The sequence below is a fragment of the Bubalus kerabau genome, chromosome X, assembly GCF_029407905.1.
Source record: "Bubalus kerabau isolate K-KA32 ecotype Philippines breed swamp buffalo chromosome X, PCC_UOA_SB_1v2, whole genome shotgun sequence".
In the NCBI taxonomy this organism is placed as follows: Eukaryota; Metazoa; Chordata; class Mammalia; order Artiodactyla; family Bovidae; genus Bubalus; species Bubalus kerabau.
This window is the reverse complement of record NC_073647.1, coordinates 159,812,776-159,830,652: the sequence shown is the minus strand read 5'-3', so window position 1 is coordinate 159,830,652 and position 17,877 is coordinate 159,812,776. Positions and strand designations below refer to the sequence as shown.

Genomic DNA, 17,877 nt, shown 5'->3' with positions numbered 1-17,877 from the left:
TTACCTACTCCAGTATTCTTGGGCTTCCCTGGTGACTCAGACACTAAAGAATCCACCTGCAATGCGGGAGACCTCAGTTCGATCCCTGGGTCAGGAAGATCCCCTGGAGAAGGGAATGGCTACCCACTCCAGTATGCTGTTATTTTTGTTTATGTTTCATTTTATTTTGCTTTTAAATTTATTTGTATTTCTTTGGCCATGCCGGGTCTTCATTCCAGCATGTGGTATCTTTAGCTGGCACATGGGAACTCTTGGTTGTGGCAGGTGGTACCCAGTTCCCCGAGCGGGGATTGAACCTGGGTCCCCTGTGTTGGGAACACAGAGTCTTAGCTACTGGACCACCAGGGAAGTCCCAGCTGGTGATTCTTCATGACACGAGTTCAGGAGCTCTCACTGCCCACCCCCCACCAAAAAAGAGCTGGCAGTCTCCCCAAAGCCCTGTGCCTTCCTTCCATGCATAACGTCCTGAGTCTGCTCTCCTGTCCCTGCTCCTCCTGCTGTTCTGGCCACGCTGGTTCCCAGGTTACTTCTTGGAGATGAAACCAAGAGCTACCGAGGCTCTTCCAATGGTCGCTGAGCCTCAACACCTCCCCTCAGGGAGTCCTGACCTGACTGTTCACCTACTGCGGGTTGACCAGATGTCTCGATATCCAAGTCCGTTATATGTGTTCTCCTCCTCTTACTGGCAGAATATTGCCACTGTTTCCTCCTGCCTTCGTGTTCTCTGAGGCCCTTAGAACCAAATCTGTGGCGTGATTCACTCCTGAACCTACGGCAAGTCACTGCAGATCCTTCTCAGAGGAAGCTAGTCTTCAAGCTCATCACTGATTCGAAGCAAAAAAAAAAAATTAAAACGTGTAAGGATAATCACAGGCATTCACATTTTCAACGATGCACCTGGATGTCCATGTGCTGAAAATACATGGTTATGCTTCCAGAAATCCGAAGTTCACAGGAAGAGAGCAAAATCATCTACATTTCTAAAGAAAATTCCCAGTTTAGGAAAGTCAACTGGTGGTGTTTCATCATTTCCTTAATCTACTTCATTCATTTTATCATTACTCACCAACCCTGGAAAAATATCTCATGCCTTACATGTGATTGCAATAGTCCAGGATAACATCACCTAGTTTGTCAAACAGGAGACAACCTAACTGATGAAACAGCACTAGGAAATAATGCCTTTAAATAAACTAGCAGTATTTGGCTCATATTTTCTCCCCTGGTGGCTCAAAGAGCAAAGAATCTGCCTGCAATGCGGGAGACCTGGGTCTGATCCCTGGGTAAGGAATATCCCCCTGGAGAAGGGAATTAACCCACTCCAGTATTCTTGCCTAGAGAATCCCATGGACAGAGGAGCCTGGTGGGCTACAGTCCATGGGGTCGCAAAGAGCTGGACTGAGCGGCTAATTCTTTCACTTTCAAATTTTCTTAAACATAAGGCCCATTTCAGTGTTCAGAATACCAAGATGGCATATTCCCATAACGAAGATAAGACACTCCAATCTCTTCCTGCCCCCCGCCCCCAAATAATCACTTTAAAATTACAGAGCCGAGAGGGAATAGCAGAGACGATGTGTTTATCAGCCCCAATTAGTCTCTGTAAACCAGCTTTTTGTTTATCTGTTTAGTCATGGAAGACATCAGATGAGTCTGTCCAACCTGTCTAAGCTGAAGGATTTCAATCAGTCCCAACAAATTCCCACACTGCAGCCATTCATGGCCTTGTGACGTGGTTCCCTACATTGTGAAATGAAGTATACTCACTTTGTTGAGAGGTACAAGATCTTTTCTTTCAATTTACATAATGTTTCGATTATATGAAAACTTTGAAGTGCAGTTGGAAGTTTGTGGAAAACAATTATATGCATATAGCTGACACCACATTATGATAAAGCCTCAAAGGATTCTATAAGCTACTTGTTTGGTCTTTTTGTTTGTTTGTTTGTTTTCTAAACTGGTAAGGATCTTTCAATCTTTTGACCCATAGGGTTGAATAGGTGAAGTGGCCTGCCCGAGGTCACTCAGGTAACCGGTGGCAGTCAGAAGTGAGAAAGACAAGGAGGGGAGACAGAGGGGCTGAGATTCTCACACTTCTGCTTGTCTGCATTTATTACTCTGTAATAACGTTATGGTTCCCGGAGGAATGGTTGGGGAAGGGGTAGTTAGGGAGTTTGGGATGGACATGGACACACTGCTGTATTTAACATGGAGAACCAACAAGGACCTGCTGTCCAGCACAGGGGACTCTGCTCAATACTCTGTAATAACCTCATGGTTACCAGGGGCAAGGATGGGGGAAGGGATAGTCATGGAGTTTGGGATGGACATGGACACACTGCTTTATTTAACATGGAGAACCAACAAGGACCTGCTGGACAGCACAGGGAACTCTGCTCAATGTCATGTGGCAGCCTGGATGGGAGGGGAGTTTGGGGGAGAATGGATACATGTACATGTATGGCTGAGTCTCTTCACTATCTAGCTGAAACTATCACAATATTGTTAATAAGCTCTACCCCAATACAAACTAAAAAGTGCTTTTTTAAAAGAGCAGCCATAGACTCATTAAAAAAGACCCCAATGCTGGGAAAGATTGAAGGCAGGAGGAGAAGGCAGTGACAGAGAATGAGATGGCTGGATGGCATCATGACTCAACGGACATGAGTTTGAGCAAAGTCCAAGAAATAGGGAAGGACAGGGAAGCCTGGCGTGCTGCAGTCCATGGGGCCGCAAACAGTTGGACACAACTGAATGACTGAACAAAAGCAACAACAAAAATTGACAATATGGCAACAAATGAGCATGGCTCTGTGCTAATGAAACGCTATTTGCAGAAACAAGTAGCAGGTCAAACATGGACCATGGGCCACAGAGTGCCAACCCTGAGTCAGCCTTTCTAAAGCCATGACACCATTTAGTCTCTGGAACTGGACATAAAAGTGTTAGTTGCTCAGTCATGTCCAATTCTTTGCAACCCCGTGGACTGTAGCCCTCCAGGCTCCTCTGTCCATGGGATTCTCTAGGCAAGATTACTGGAGTGGGCTGCCATTTCCTTCTTCAAGGGATCTTCCCAACCCAGGGATCAAACCCAGGGTCTCATAAGTGGTGCTTATTTCTAATGAGCTTATGCCTGTATTTTGTTTTTGAAATGTTGGCACCGTGTTCCCATTTTACAGATGAGGAAACTGAGGATCAGGGTTTCATTCACTAGTTGGGGAGTGTAGCATGAGAGGGCCAGACTCACATCACAAGATGAGCGTTTTCTTGAGGCTTAAATGAGAGCATTTCTCCCTATCCCACTTCTCTTTCTGCCTCACCCACTCCCTCTTTACAACCTTCCCAGTCGTCTACAGAAACCCATCTCACGGGGCAGGAAGCAAACACACCCTCAGAGATGAATGGAACAGGAAGGCCATGTTAGCTCCTTTTACAATCTGCGTGATTTCCAGGGCAAGATATATTCAGTATTTAGCAGGACTATCCAAATTCAGCCTTGAAAACAGTTCCTTTATTAACAACTCTATGTAGTGTTTTTGGAAAAGGAAGATGGAACACTTGGATTTCAAAGAAAGATTTATGGTTTCCTCTCTGAACCTTTCATGATTAATTCCACGAGCAAAAAGTAACAGGCACAATGATGGAACAGTCTAGTGCCCACGATGCAGAATATGCCAAATGAAATCACTTGTCACCCCTGGAGAAATGCAGGTCTATTATCGCACCGACATGAAACCCCATGAGAAAGGAGCCCTTGCTCTGTTCTGCCCGGGGAGAAAAGCCATCACCTCCTGTGAGGCAGGCACCTTAAGGTGTCCCGACAATGCTAATGGTTACGTACAGAAACCCACCTCCACATTTGCACAGAAAACCAGTGTGCAAATTGCAACAAAGACAGAGACCTTTAGATGGCCATACTGCAGAAGGCAAGCTTCATATAATATCACTTACATGTGGAACCTAAAGAATTGATGCTTTCAAATTGTGGTGCTAGAGAGGACTCTTGAGAGTCCCTTGGACAGCAAGGAGATCAAACCAGTCCATCCTAAAGGAAATCAACCCTGATTACTCATTGGAAGGACTGATGCTGAAGCTGAAGGTTTAATACTTTGGCCCCTTGATGTGAGGAGCCGACGCATTAGAAAAGAGCCTGATGATGGGAAAGATCGAAGGCGGGAGGAGAAGGGGACAAGAGAGGATGAGATGGTTGGATGGCATCACTGATGGAATGGACGTGAGTTTAAGCAAACAGTAGGAGATGGTGATGGACAGCGAGGCCTAGCATGGTGCAGTCCATGGAGTCGCAAATAGCTGGACACGACTTAGCGACTGAGCAACAACCACAACCCTTAGCTGCATCCTGGATGAATCAGCTTCAGCCACTTAGCGGGCCTGTGTCTTCAGTGAAGACACTAGTATCTACCACGAATTCTAGGCGTGTGTTTTTTGCTTCAGACGTGCACTCTGCAATGCTGAATGCTGGGTACATTTGACAAACCAAGAAATAGAATGATTTAATGGTGAGGGCGAGGATTGCCCAAACAGTGCACCTTCATTCAACGAAAAACCATTTCAACTGACAGACACAGGGCTAATCCGAGACCCGAGCGGTGCTCAGATACGCAGGAAGGGCTGGGGCGACGTGGCCGTGCTGTCTCCCTGGGATACATGCCTCTTTGGAGGTTGGCAGCCACGGTCACGGGACCTCTGCCCAGGTCCCACCCAGCTCCAAAGGGGATTTGTCCTGTGCAATGCAGAACCTGGGCACTGCTGTGCCTCGTGTGTGCACAAGCCGTGTTGATCTGAGAGTGCCAGACCACAAGCAGGCAATGGGGCCAGTGGGAACACGGTGTGACCACACACACCTGGACCACATGTGAACTGGGAAAGTCAAGGCGGAGACTTCCCGAGCCCCGTGCGGATCCTCGCCTCTGAACCCACCACTGACTATTTATTCACGTGGCCTCTCTCGATCATCGGACCACAGGGAGACACTCCTCATTCGAGAAAGGTCTCACGTCTCTGTTTGCTATTTCTCTTTCCAGCTTGCTTAGTGTATTCACCTGGGAGCGGGGTGTGTGGGATATACCTTTCTTAAAAGGGCCTTTTAAAAGAAAGAGTTAAAAAAAAAATAATCAACAACACAGGGGACTTCCCCAGCGGTCCAGTGGCTAAGACTCTGCACGCCCAGTGCAGGGGACACGGGTCCAATCTCTGGTCAGGGAACTGGACCCCACACGCTACAGTGAAGACTGAAGGGTCTGCCTGTCACAACTAAGACCTAATGCAGGCAATTAAAAAGAAAAAGAGTCTGCAATAAACACTGGAACGGCATCCAAATATGTAAGTTATTTTGGCTGCAAATTTTCCACTTGAGACCTGTGATTATCTCGGAAAAGGTGTGGCAATATTATTCTAGCAAGATACAGACAGACTAGCTGACACTTATCAGAGCGTGTGTGAGCTCAGTCCCGTCTGGCACTTTTGCGACCCTGTGGACTGTAGCCCACCAGGCTCCGCTATCCATGGGATTCTCCAGGCAAGAATACTGCGTTGGGTTGCCATTTCCTCCTCCAGGGCATCTTCCCATCCCAGGGATCGAACCTGCATCTTCTGCATTGGCCGGCAGGTCCTTTACCACTGAGCCACCTGGACATCCAAAATGGAAAGGAATTGCAATTTATAGCAGCCAGTGCAAACCTTCCCATCTTGAAAGACAGGATGGATGTTACACGCCTCACATTATTCATTAACATCACAATGCCTGCCTAAACCGAGGTTGAGTGACCTCCTGTGGAGGACGATACCTGCTGATTAGTCAGTGAGTAACCTCACTCATCTTCCATGAAAACGGGGCTTGCTGATTAGCCAGGCTGACGTCTCATTAATTCAGAACGCGCAAGACAACTGGAGAAATAAACACAGAGCTATTCTCAATATCCGGCCCAATCATGCCCTTGCACAATCACAGCCTAAACCAACCACAAGTGGAAAACTGAGTATCCATCACACCCACAGAGGTTTTAGAACACCAGTGAAATGAGAAGGGAAGAAAGTGATAGCCACGATACAGTGACTCAGGACGGATTTAAACTCCGCCTGCTGTGAAACAGGAGGTGAACTGACACTCAACAGAGCCACTGTTTTCAAGAGCCCTGCATCGTCTGATGTGGCAAACACAAAAGCCTTCTCTGCAAAAAAATTTTAAGTGAATGGTGCTTGATGCATAAGAGATGGAGAGACCCAGGCAGTGGAAGCTGCTTCTAGAGAACGGCCCGTTCCAAGCTGAGAAAACATCATCGTGATGACAGTTTCCGGAGCCTCGCAGAGGTCAAATCCCAGGAATCCTCCCAGCCGTGAATTCATGCGGCTCCTTCACAGGCATCTGGTCCCATTCGCTCAGCACAGCAAAGCAACGTCCTGGCCAAACACACCCATACCAGCCTGGAGACACCACGGATGTGTCCCCCGCCCCCCGACCTTCCATTGCGAGGTGGGTGGGGCGGCGGGCGGGCGGCAAGCACCACTGACCTTTGGAGGAGCGGAAGTGCTTGCTGGGGGCGGTGAAGCCTCGGGTCCCGTGCACGTTCACGGCGGCCACCCGGAACTGGTACCACCTGCTGGGCCGGACGTCCGTCAACTGCACCCGCTCGTCCGTGGTCTGAGGGGGAGAGGCACACAGAAGCCTGTTACCCTGCTGTGCCCGCTGCGTATGCTTTGGAAACACACGCTTGACTCATCGGCGGACTCGACACAGTCCCGCCCTCCCCCTGCCCTCCTGGGTGAGGACGGGCAACCCTGCTGGGTTCCAGGGAGGGCTGTCAGGACCAGGGAATTCCCAGGGGAGGTTCCAGTGGCTCCAGGCTACTCACGGGTATTTATTCCCAAAGACTCGGATGGCTCTGTGGAAGTCAAAATCGCATGATTGGATGCACAGGCTGGTTTTTACCTCTGATGACTACATACAGCTTTGGAGGGTTTTCATTAATGGAGTATACACAAGAACGAATAATGGGCTTCCCCTGTGGGTCAGATGGTCAAGAATCTTAAATGCGGGAGACCCAGGTTTGATCCCCGGGTCGGGAAGATGCCCTGGAGAAGGGCATGGCAACCCACTCCAGTGTTCTTGCCTGGAGAATCCCATGGACAGAGGAGCCTTGCGGGCTACAGTCCGTGGGGTTGCAGAGAGTTGGACAGGACTGAGCGACTTTCGCTTCACTTCATGAATGAATAAATATATGAAGCGATCATTACATTACAGAGAACATGAAATCATCTATAGATGACAGAAGGAAAATGCCTCCTACTTGGACACCAAATATAATTCTGGAAGTAGCTATGCGAACCCACACACTTAAATTCCCCAAGTATATTGCAACTCAAGGCTTTTTCTTTCTTTCTTTTTCAGTTTGAGTAAATCATGTAAGATGCGAACAGATTCATGTTCCTGAAGGCTGAGGTGTGTTACTATGTTCAGTTCAGTTCAGTCGCTCAGTCGTGTCCGACTTTTTGCGACCCCATGAATCACAGCACACCAGGCCTCCCTGTCTATCACCAACCCCTGGAGTTTACTCAAACTCATGTCCATCGAGTCAGTGATGCCATCCAGCCATCTCAGCCTCTGTCATCCCTTTCTCCTCCTGCCCCCAATCCCTCCCAGCATCAGGGTCTTTTCCAACGAGTCAGCTTTTCGCATGAGGTGGCCAAAGTACTGGAGTTTCAGCTTCAGCATCAGTCCTTCCAATGAACACCCAGGACTGATCTCCTTTAGGATGGACTGGTGGATCTCTATGTGGAGGTGGTTTAATCACCAAGTCATGTTTGACTCATGTCTGACTCCACAGACTGTAGCCCACCAGGCTCCTCTGTCCATGGGATTCTCCAGGCAAGAACAGTGGAGTGGGTTGTCATGTCCTTCTCCAGGGGATCGTCCCAAACCGGGGATCAAACCCGGGTCTGCTCAATTGGCAGGTGGGTTCTTTACAGCTGAGCCATCAGGAGTGGCTGTATGAATATATCTTAGTCCAATAAAACGTTGCAAAGAAGAAAACTGGACACAGGGACACATCAACAGGGCTTGCTGTCCCTCTGGTTATGTCCTGAGATCTCAGACAACCTGACCACATTGTCACTGGCTCTCTTTGTCAAGCTCAGGGCAATATGCCCACTTCCAACAATGTCCTAGGGCAGACATGAGAACCTGGCCATGACTCAGAGAGTCACTTCGTAGGCAGGTAGATAAGAAGTCCGGGGGTCCCTGAAAAGAGAGAGGGATCTGGGGTTCTTGAGGAGGAGATAGGGACCTGGAATTCTCAAGGAGGATGAAAGGGAAACATCTTTTTTCTTTACATTCTTTAGTCTTAGTCACATAAAGGAGAAGGCAATAGCAACCCACTCCAGTACTCTTGCCTGGAAAATCCCATGGATGGAGGAGCCTGGTAGGCTGTAGTCAATGGGGTCACGAAGAGTCGGACACTTATTGAGCGACTTCACTTTCACTTTTCACTTTCGTGCATTGGAGAAGAAAATGGCAACCCACTCCAGTGTTCTTGCCTGGAGAATCCCAGGGACAGCGGAGCCTGGTGGGCTGCCGTCTATGGGGTCGCACAGAGTTGGACACAACTGAAGTGACTTAGCAGCAGTCACATAAAACATTTGTTGATTTTTTTTTTCCTTTAAGCCTGGAACTGATGATTATACAACAAACAACTCAGTTTAAACTCTGTACTAAGGATTATATAACAACAATGTATCCTTCTTGAGGACAGTTTTTCCTTCCTGAAACCTTCTGACTAATCCTGATATCTTGGACCATATTTTGTCCAAATTCTGATATCTGAGAATGTACATTTTTTCCAGTAGTCATGTATGGATGTGAGAGTTGGACTACAAAGAAATCTGAGCCAAAGAATTGATGATTTTGAACTGTGGTGTTGGAGAAGACTCTTGAGAGTCCCTTGGACTGCAAGGAGATCCAACTAGTCCATTTTAAAGGAGATCAGTCCTGAATATTCATTGGAACGACTGATGCGGAAGCTGAAACTCTAATACTTTGGCCACCTGATGCAAAGAACTGACTCCTTGGAAAAGACCCTGTTGCTGGGAAAGATTGAAGGCAGAAGGAGAAGGGGATGACAGAGGATGAAATGGTTGGATGGCATCACCGACTTGATGGACATGAGTTTGAGTAAACTCCGGGAGTTGGAGATGGACAGGGAGGCCTGGCGTGCTACATACAGTCCACGGGGTGGCAAAGAGTTGGACACGACTGAGCAACTGAACTGAACTGAACTGAAGGATTATATAACAACAATGTATCCTGCTTGAAGACAGTTTCTCCTTCCTGAAAACCTTCTGACTAATCCTGATATTTTAGAAAGTATATTATGGGAGTGCGTGTGGTAGGATCTTTCTATTGTCAATTTCTAAGGACTTCCCTGCTGGCTCAGACAGTAAAGCGTCTGCCTACAATGCAGGAGACCTGGGTTCGATCCCTGGGTTGGGAAGATCCCCTGAGGAAGGAAATGGCAACCCATTCCAGTACTCTTGCCTGGAAAATCCCATGGAGAATCCTGGTAGGCTACAGTCCATGGGGTTGCAAAGAGTCGGACACAACTGAGCAACTTCACTTCGTTGAATCCTGTTATCTTAAAATGTAAATTGTGGGAGTGGGTCTGGTATAATTTTTGCAACCTTGAGACATTCTTTTGATTTATTGTAATAGCTAAAAACTATATAGCTCGCTTGCTAACACTAGGGAGGGGGGCACTCTCCATCCCCTTTCTGATGTCTGTGTCAGAAGCTTTCTCTGTCTCTTTTCTTACTTTAATAAAACTCCACTACACAGAAGCTCTTGAGGGATGAAGCCTGGTCCCTGGTCCCGAAGCTAAATCTCCTTCTTCGGAGATCACGAATCCAACATCGTTGACCGTAAGCGATCAACTCCAGGGGATAAATGTCTGAGTTCTGTGCGTCATCTGGGCCTACTGCCAGCTGAGCTCAACAAGACACTCAGTGCATGAAGCTGGGCAACAGAACAGAAATGAAATCCTTCTAAACCTCAGCTTGTGATAACTTTCTGAAAGGACTGCCACGTGAACTTCAAAAGAAGCTGAGCACTTCCATGATTAAAATAAATAAACAGGGTCATCATGACTGTCTTTCTAAATTCCATATATATGCGTTAATATACCGTATTGGTGTTTCTCTTTCTCACTTACTTCACTCTGTATAATAGGCTCCAGTTTCATCCACCTTATTAGAACTGACTCAAATGTGTTCTTTTTTTTATCGCTGAGTAATATTCCATTGTGTGTGTGTACCAGAACTTCGTTATCCATTCGTCTGTTGATGGACATCTGGGTTGCTTCCATGTCCTAGCTATGCAAACAGTGCTGCGGTGAACACTGGGGTACACGTGTCTCTTTCCATTCTGGTTTCCTCAGTGTGTATGCCCAGGAGGCGAGGCTGGGATGATTTGAGAGAACAGCATTGAAACATGTATACTACCATATGTGAAACAGATGACCAGTGCAAGTTTGATGCATGAAGCAGGGCACTCAAAGCTGGTGCTCTGGGATGACCCAGAGGGATGGGGTTTGGAAGGAGGTGGGAGGGGCGTTCAGCATGGGGAACTCATGCACACTGGCTGGAACACATGCACACGTGGCTGATTCATGTCAGTGTCTGGCAAAAATCACAATAGTGTAAAGTAATTAGCTTCTAATTAAATAAATAAAAAATAAGTAATTTTTTAAAAAAGGAAGACGGTGACAAGCGTGGCTTTCTACCTTATCTGGCAGAACTTGAGACAACATTTTCATTGACTTCTTTGTCTAGTTTCAGCCTTCAGTTTAAGGAACTAAAGTCCTTAGTTTAAGGAACTAAAGCATTCTCAGCAGACACAGAAAGGAAGCATTTCGTGTGGAATTAACCAGTGAAAACAGCAATAATAACAAAAATGATAGAGGAAGGTCTTTCCTCTCTCCAAGAAAGAGAATATGAGAAAGTCTTATCATCAGTTCCTTTCATAAATCTTCAAATTGGTAATTTGTAAATTCTACAAGTGATACCGTAGCACTATTTAGGGGAGAATGCCACATAAACCAAACATAATTTTAGGCTGTATTCTGAACATCTTCATGTTTTGTTAAAGCAAAAGGGTTTAACAAGGTAGATATGGGATAAAATTATGAAATATTTCTGACTAGTTCTTTTTTTCCCCTAATTGAAGATGTTTCTTTTAGATGTGGTACATATATGCAATGGAATATTACTCAGCCATAAAAAAGGAATGAATCTGAGTCAGTTGTAATGAGGCGGATGCACCAAGAGCCTGTTATACAGAGTCAAATAAGGCAGAAAGAGAAAAAAATAAATGTAGAATATTAGTGCATATATACAGAACCTCAAAAAAGGGTACTGATGAACCTATTTGCAGCGAAGAAAGAGACAGAGACGTAGAGAATGGACGTGTGGACACAGAAGGGGAAGGAGGGAGTGGGACATATTCAGCAAGTAGCTCTGATTATGCACACTAACACCACTGACCGTATGCACTACTTTATGTGTGAAATAGAAAGCTAGCAGGAACCTGCCGCGTAACACAGGGAGCTTGGGAAATAGAAAGCTAGCGAGAACCTGCCGCGTAACACAGGGAGCTTGGGAAATAGAAATCGAGCAGGAACCTGCCGCGTAACACAGGGAGCTTGGGAAATAGAAAGCTAGCAGGAACCTGCCGCGTAACACAGGGAGCTTGGGAAATAGAAAGCTAGCGAGAACCTGCCGCGTAACACAGGGAGCTTGGGAAATAGAAATCGAGCAGGAACCTGCCGCGTAACACAGGGAGCTTGGGAAATAGAAAGCTAGCAGGAACCTGCCGCGTAACACAGGGAGCTTGGGAAATAGAAAGCTAGCGAGAACCTGCCGCGTAACACAGGGAGCTTGGGAAATAGAAAGCTAGCAGGAACCTGCCGCGTAACACAGGGAGCTTGGGAAATAGAAAGCTAGCGAGAACCTGCCGCGTAACACAGGGAGCTTGGGAAATAGAAAGCTAGCAGGAACCTGCCGCGTAACACAGGGAGCTTGGGAAATAGAAATCGAGCAGGAACCTGCCGCGTAACACAGGGAGCTTGTGAAATAGAAAGCTAGCAGGAACCTGCAGCGTAACACAGGGAGCTTGTGAAATAGAAAGCTAGCAGGAACCTGCCACGTAACACAGGGAGCTTGGGAAATAGAAAGCTAGCAGGAACCTGCCGCGTAACACAGGGAGCTTGGGAAATAGAAAGCTAGCAAGAACCTGCCACGTAACACAGGGATCTTAGCCCGGTTCTCTGTGATGACCTAGACGAGCAGAAGAGTGGGGTGGAAGGGTCAAGGTGGAAGGGATATTGTACACTTGTGATTGATTCACTTTGTCATACGGCAGAAGCTAACACAACATTGCATGTTATCCTCCAATTTAAAAAAAAAAATCATTTTAACATCACATTTCTCATTGCTTTTGAGGTCTTTAAATTACTCTCGTGTTTATCCTCTCTGAGACACTACTGATGAAAAGGGGGATTACATTTTTCTTTCAAACACCTGAGTATTGCAGTGTAGTTTACATGTACTGAAAAAGAAAAAAAAAAATCAAGGGAATCTCGTCTTTGGAGAAACACAGTCTTACACACATCAGCCGAGAAGATTTCCCTATAGACTGACATGTGGGGAAGGCATGTTTACTTGTTGAAAAGCATGAAGCGGTTTCATACTGATCATTTATTCTTTCCTCAGCACTGGGTAGACGGCCCCCAGGAGGGGTGCTGTCCGGTGGCCCATTGGTGGGGGAGTTGAGCAAGAAGAAGGAGAAGGAAGTACTCAGGGAAGATTGGAGATCTGCCCACTGCTTCCCACCAAGCAGTCTGGTGACAGGATTCTTCGTTCAGTCACTCAAGTCCTGTGCAGAATGAAAGCTTAAATGTGGGAGTGAGAGAGTCAAATCCTAGGCAGGTTGATAAGAAGTCCGGGGGTCCCCAAGGAGAGAGGGGTCTGGAATTCTCAAGGAGGAGGAAAGGACAAACTTTTTTCCCTCTACATTCCTTAGGATTATGTAACAATAATGTATCCTGCTTGAGGACAGTTTCTGGAAAAAAACTTTCTGGCTAATCCTCTTATCTTAAAATGTCAATGATGGGAGTGGGTCTAGGAAGGTCTTTACAACCTCCAGACATTCTTTTGATTCACAGTAATAAGCTATTAAAAAGTATGTAACTCCATTGCTAACACTAGCAAGGGGGCACTCTTTCCGCCCCCCCTTCTGATGTCTATGTCACAAGCTTTCTCCATCTCTTTTATACTTTAATAAAACTTTATGACACAAAAGCTCTGAGCAATCAAGCCTCATTTCTGGCCCTGGATAGAATTTTTCTCCTCCGGAGGCCAAGAATCCCGGCATCTTTCATGGTTCAGCAACAACCTTTCAGGAGCAACACAGAAGATGTCAAGACAATCCACATGGCAGGTTAGCAAGTCCTACGGGTGTTGCATTTCCCTCAGTCTAGCGGGTTCTACATGTATCTCAAGGCTTAAGTGCAGTTCTTGGAGGAAATGAATGTGAACACGCATAGGAAAATGGCTTCCCTGGTGGTCCAGTGCTTTAAGAACCCTCCTTGCAATGCAGGGGACACCACTTGGATCCCTGTTCTGGGGAGATCCCACAGTGCTCGGAGCAAGGAAGTCTGTGGGCCACAACTTCTGAGCCTGAGTTCTAGAGCCCGTGTTCTAGAAGCCACCGCAATGAGAAGCCTTCACACCACAATGAAGAGGAACCCCCATTTGCTGCAATGAGAGGAAGCTCAAATGTACTAACAGGGACCCAGCACAGCCACGAGTAAGTAAATGGATCTTCTGAAAAGGAGAATTATGTCTCTCTACCATGCATTGGGACTTCTCTGGAGGCTCAGATGGTAAAGCGTCTGCATACAATGCAGGAGACCTGGGTTCAGTCCCTGGGTTGGGAAGCTCTCCTGGAGAAGGAAATGGCAACCCACTCCAGTATTCTTGCCTGGAAAACCCCATGGACAGAGGAGCCTGGTAGGCTACAGTCCACAGGGGTCTCAAAGACTCAGACACGACTCAGTGACTTCACTCACTCACTCACCATGCATTGTGAGCACGTGAAGCCCACTTTCTCGTGGTACCAGGTTATACACCCATGGAGCTTCTCCTATCTTTCATCCCAAGGGATGGGGGCTGGAGGTGTGCACAGCGGTTTAAGTGACTTGCACGCTCAGGCTATTTTGAGCAAGCTACAGCACATTAACCTTCTCTGTGTAGGTGTGCAGGACATGTCACCTCAAGGGTGAAAATAGGAGACCCAGGTTCGATCCCTGGGTCGGGAAGATCCCCTGGAGGAGGAAATGACAACCCACTCCGGGATTTTTGCCTGGAAAATCCCATGGACAGAGGAGCCTGGCGGGCTGCAGTCTGCAGGGCCGCAAAGAGTCGGACAAACAGAGCCCACGAAGCACTCACCTGTGCCACGGTCTGCCAGTGCGTGGCGTCGTCTTCGCTGGGATGGATCCCGTAATTCCACCTTCTCTGCACCACGTAGATCACGGGCTCAATGGAAACGTTGAACTTTGAGGACCACTTTACCTCCAGCTGCCCAGACTGCAGTTCCATGAACCGCAACTCCTTCCTGGGCTTCAGGGGGACACCTGGAACAGAACCACTCTGGTCACAACAGCCTGCGTGCAACGCGGACTGTGGTGAACGCTGAGGAATAAGAACTGAAGAGGAGATGAAACTTATGTCATGACAAAGGACCTCTGTTTCCTTTCTTAATAGCAGCATCTCCCTATCGCACTTCAGTCTGAAATCGTATGATGCCAAGTTCAGTTTCATGTTCCTGCTGTTTTATAGGGTCTAAATTGATTCTTGACCCTGAACAAGGTTTTGTCTCCCCAGTAACCTCAAGGGTTAGTCACTTAGCTGTGTCTGACTCTTTGTGACCCCCAAGAATGGTAGCCTGCCAAGCTTCTCTGTCCAAGAAATTCTCCAGGCAAGAATACTGGAGTGGGTTCAGGAGATCTTCCTGAAGCAGGGATCGAACCCAGTTTTCCACATTGCAGGCAGATTCTTTACCATCTGAGCCACCAGGGAAGCCCATAACCTCAGAGCAGTTCTTTTATGTACATTCTTTCAAATAAAAGAAAAAGTGCAAGAACTTTATAGATGGCAGCTTTAGAAAGCACTCCCGCTGAAGTTAAAACTTGACAAATGGGCAGACGGAATCTTTTGTAAGGGGAAGAGAAATACCTAACATTTACTATGTGCCAGGTGTCCTTCTGAACCCCAGTTGGGTTCAATTTGGCTTGTGATGAAAAGCTGATAGAATTCCCATTTTCTAATGCATAAGTGAACAGGTGGAATTAGGTCTTGACATGGTCATAAACAGATTTCCCTGATGACGCCAGTGGTAAAGAATCTGCCTGCAATGCAGGAGATGCAGGATACCCTGGTTTGATCTCTGGGTCGGGCAGATCCAATGGAGGGGGGCATGGCAACCCACTCCAGCATTCTTGCCTGGAGAATCCCATGGACAGAGGAGCCTGGCAGGCTGCAGTCCAAGGGGTCGCAGAGAGTGGGATACGACTGAGCACACATGTACACAGCAAGCTGCACATGGAAGCCTAACACGGAATCCACCAGAGACGACAGTCATTAGGAGTCTCGAGTCCTTCTCCATGTAACACACTGCCTCTGCTGCTATATCTCAGGGTGCTTATGACACGGTTCCCGAGTTTCCTCTCCTCTCCATCTGAGTGAGTTTTCCTTTTAAGGAAAACATTATAAAGCCCAGTGCTCTCCTGTGGTCAAAGCATACAGGAATGGTTTCTGAACCACAAGTCTCGTGGATTTCCCCAAGTGATTGCTGGGGCTCTCCCTGCTGACTTGCTGTTTAAAATTGGGGAAAAAAAAGATGAATTTATAATGTTTGGGTTTTGGCACGGGTGAGTGCCTGGCTTCAAAAACAGTCCCTCACAGGTGGCTCGTCGGAACATACTTCATCATTTTGATTTCTCTCTCCCCGCAACGGAGCGAGCAAGTTGCCTGGTAACCCATAGATGTAAGAACCACGGTTCAAAATAGCAGCCATGATGGAAAGGGGAACTTAGAACACATTCATAATTCCAAAGAGATGGATGGAACTGACCGAATTTAGGTAGAGTGCAGGGCACCCTGATGCTCAGTACCAAGCAAACCAAGAACACCAGCCGCCCGTAAAGCTGTTCTGCACTGAGGATAAGCGTTCACCTAGAGCGCTGATGACTCATTTTAAATGGTGAGTTCAGAGGGCTGCATTCCGCTTTCCATTTCTTCAGTCTCAGAAGAGGGAAGGCTACAAAGCACAGAGAAGTTCTGACGCAGGTTAGAAGCATGGGTGAAATTCCAACTCATCTCATTTTGATCTGAATTCACACTGAGGTCTTCTTATGGTGGGAAATTCTACAGTCATTCATCACCGATCTGGATGGAGCTGGGTGATTTAAACCCAGCACGTGTGTATCTGCTCAAAAGCTCACTGATTTTTTTTTAATTAATTGATTTTAATTGGAGGCTAATGACAGTATTGTGGGGGTTTCTGCCAACACATCAACATGAAATCGGCCACGGGTGTACATGAAAAAAAAAAAACTGTTTACTACTGTGTTTATTCATTTCCAGCTGTGTTGGGTCTTCGCCGCAGCTTGCAGGAGTCACAGAGTGTGGGCTGCCAATCGACTCCAGTATTCTTGCCTGGAGAATCCCATGGATGGAGGAGCCCGGTGGGCTACAGTCCACGGAGTTGCAGAGAGTTGGACAAGATGGAGCCACTAAATAGAAAAAATACACGGCCTGCCTTCGACGCCCGGCTTCCCCAGACCACACTGCCAGGCGCTCCCTACTGCTATGGGCCGGTCACATGGTCTCCTTCACTCTGAAATCTCTTGCCTTCGGTTTTCTGACATAGACTCTGGAATACGTCCAGGCTCAGTCCAGACGCCACCGCCTTCTCAGCCACCTTCCCTCAACCTCCAGCTAGAAGCGCAAGGCTCCACTCCTTGCTCTGCCACTCCACGTTGAACCTGTGACCATCGACACAGGCATTCAAGTGCCTCTGACCACAGCCAGCTCTCTGAATGTCTTATCTTCCCTATGAAGCTCAAGCTCCAGGGGTGGGTGTGTGTGTGTGTGTGTCAAGAACTGGGTTCTCCTCCACCCTCCTCAGCCCCGAAACCAATGCCCCATAAGGAGCACCCTGCAGAAGCAAATGGTGTGGAACTGTTCACCGAAGAAACCACCTAGCCCACTGCGTTATCCTTTCAGGAATACACCTGGAAAAGTAGGAGCAGCCCACTTCTTTATTCTTCTCTCAGGAAGAAGTAGGAGGAAGACATGGCAACAGGGGTAAAAATCTCCGCTTGAGAGTCTCAGAGAGGAATCATCGCAGGCGTTCACTGCCACCTCCTCTGGGATCTATTCAAGGAACTCCTGTCTCCCTCCGCCATCAAGGTCTTGGGACTCAAACATTCCTTTATTTCCTGTTTAAACAGAGCAAGGCTAAGCACCAAAAAAAATCTACAAACAATGAATGCTGGAGAGGGTGTGGAGAAAAAGGGAACCCCACTGCACTGTTGGTGGGAACAGAGTTTACTCAAACTCATGTCCATCGAGTCGGTGATGCCATCCACCCATCTCATCCTCTGTCGTCCCCTTCTCCTCCCGCCCTCAATCTTTCCCAGCATCAGGGTCTTTCCCAGTGAGTCAGTTTTTCGCATCAGGTGGCCAAAGAATTGGAGTTTCAGCTTCAGCATCAGGCCTTCCAATGAGTATTCAGGACTGACTTCC

The 17,877-nt window shown here is 47.3% G+C and overlaps 1 protein-coding gene across 1 annotated transcript in view; it reads right to left on the bottom strand.

The window, feature by feature from the left end:
- ANOS1 (anosmin 1) overlaps positions 1–17,877 on the bottom strand; it is a 206,732-nt gene that overhangs the window by 40,465 nt on the left and 148,390 nt on the right. The window contains exons 5-6 of the mRNA XM_055563812.1: positions 14,518–14,702; positions 6,532–6,661 (exon numbers count right to left, since the gene is read on the bottom strand). Coding sequence (XP_055419787.1) covers positions 6,532–6,661; positions 14,518–14,702 — 315 coding nt within the window. The remainder of the gene's footprint in view (positions 1–6,531; positions 6,662–14,517; positions 14,703–17,877) is intronic.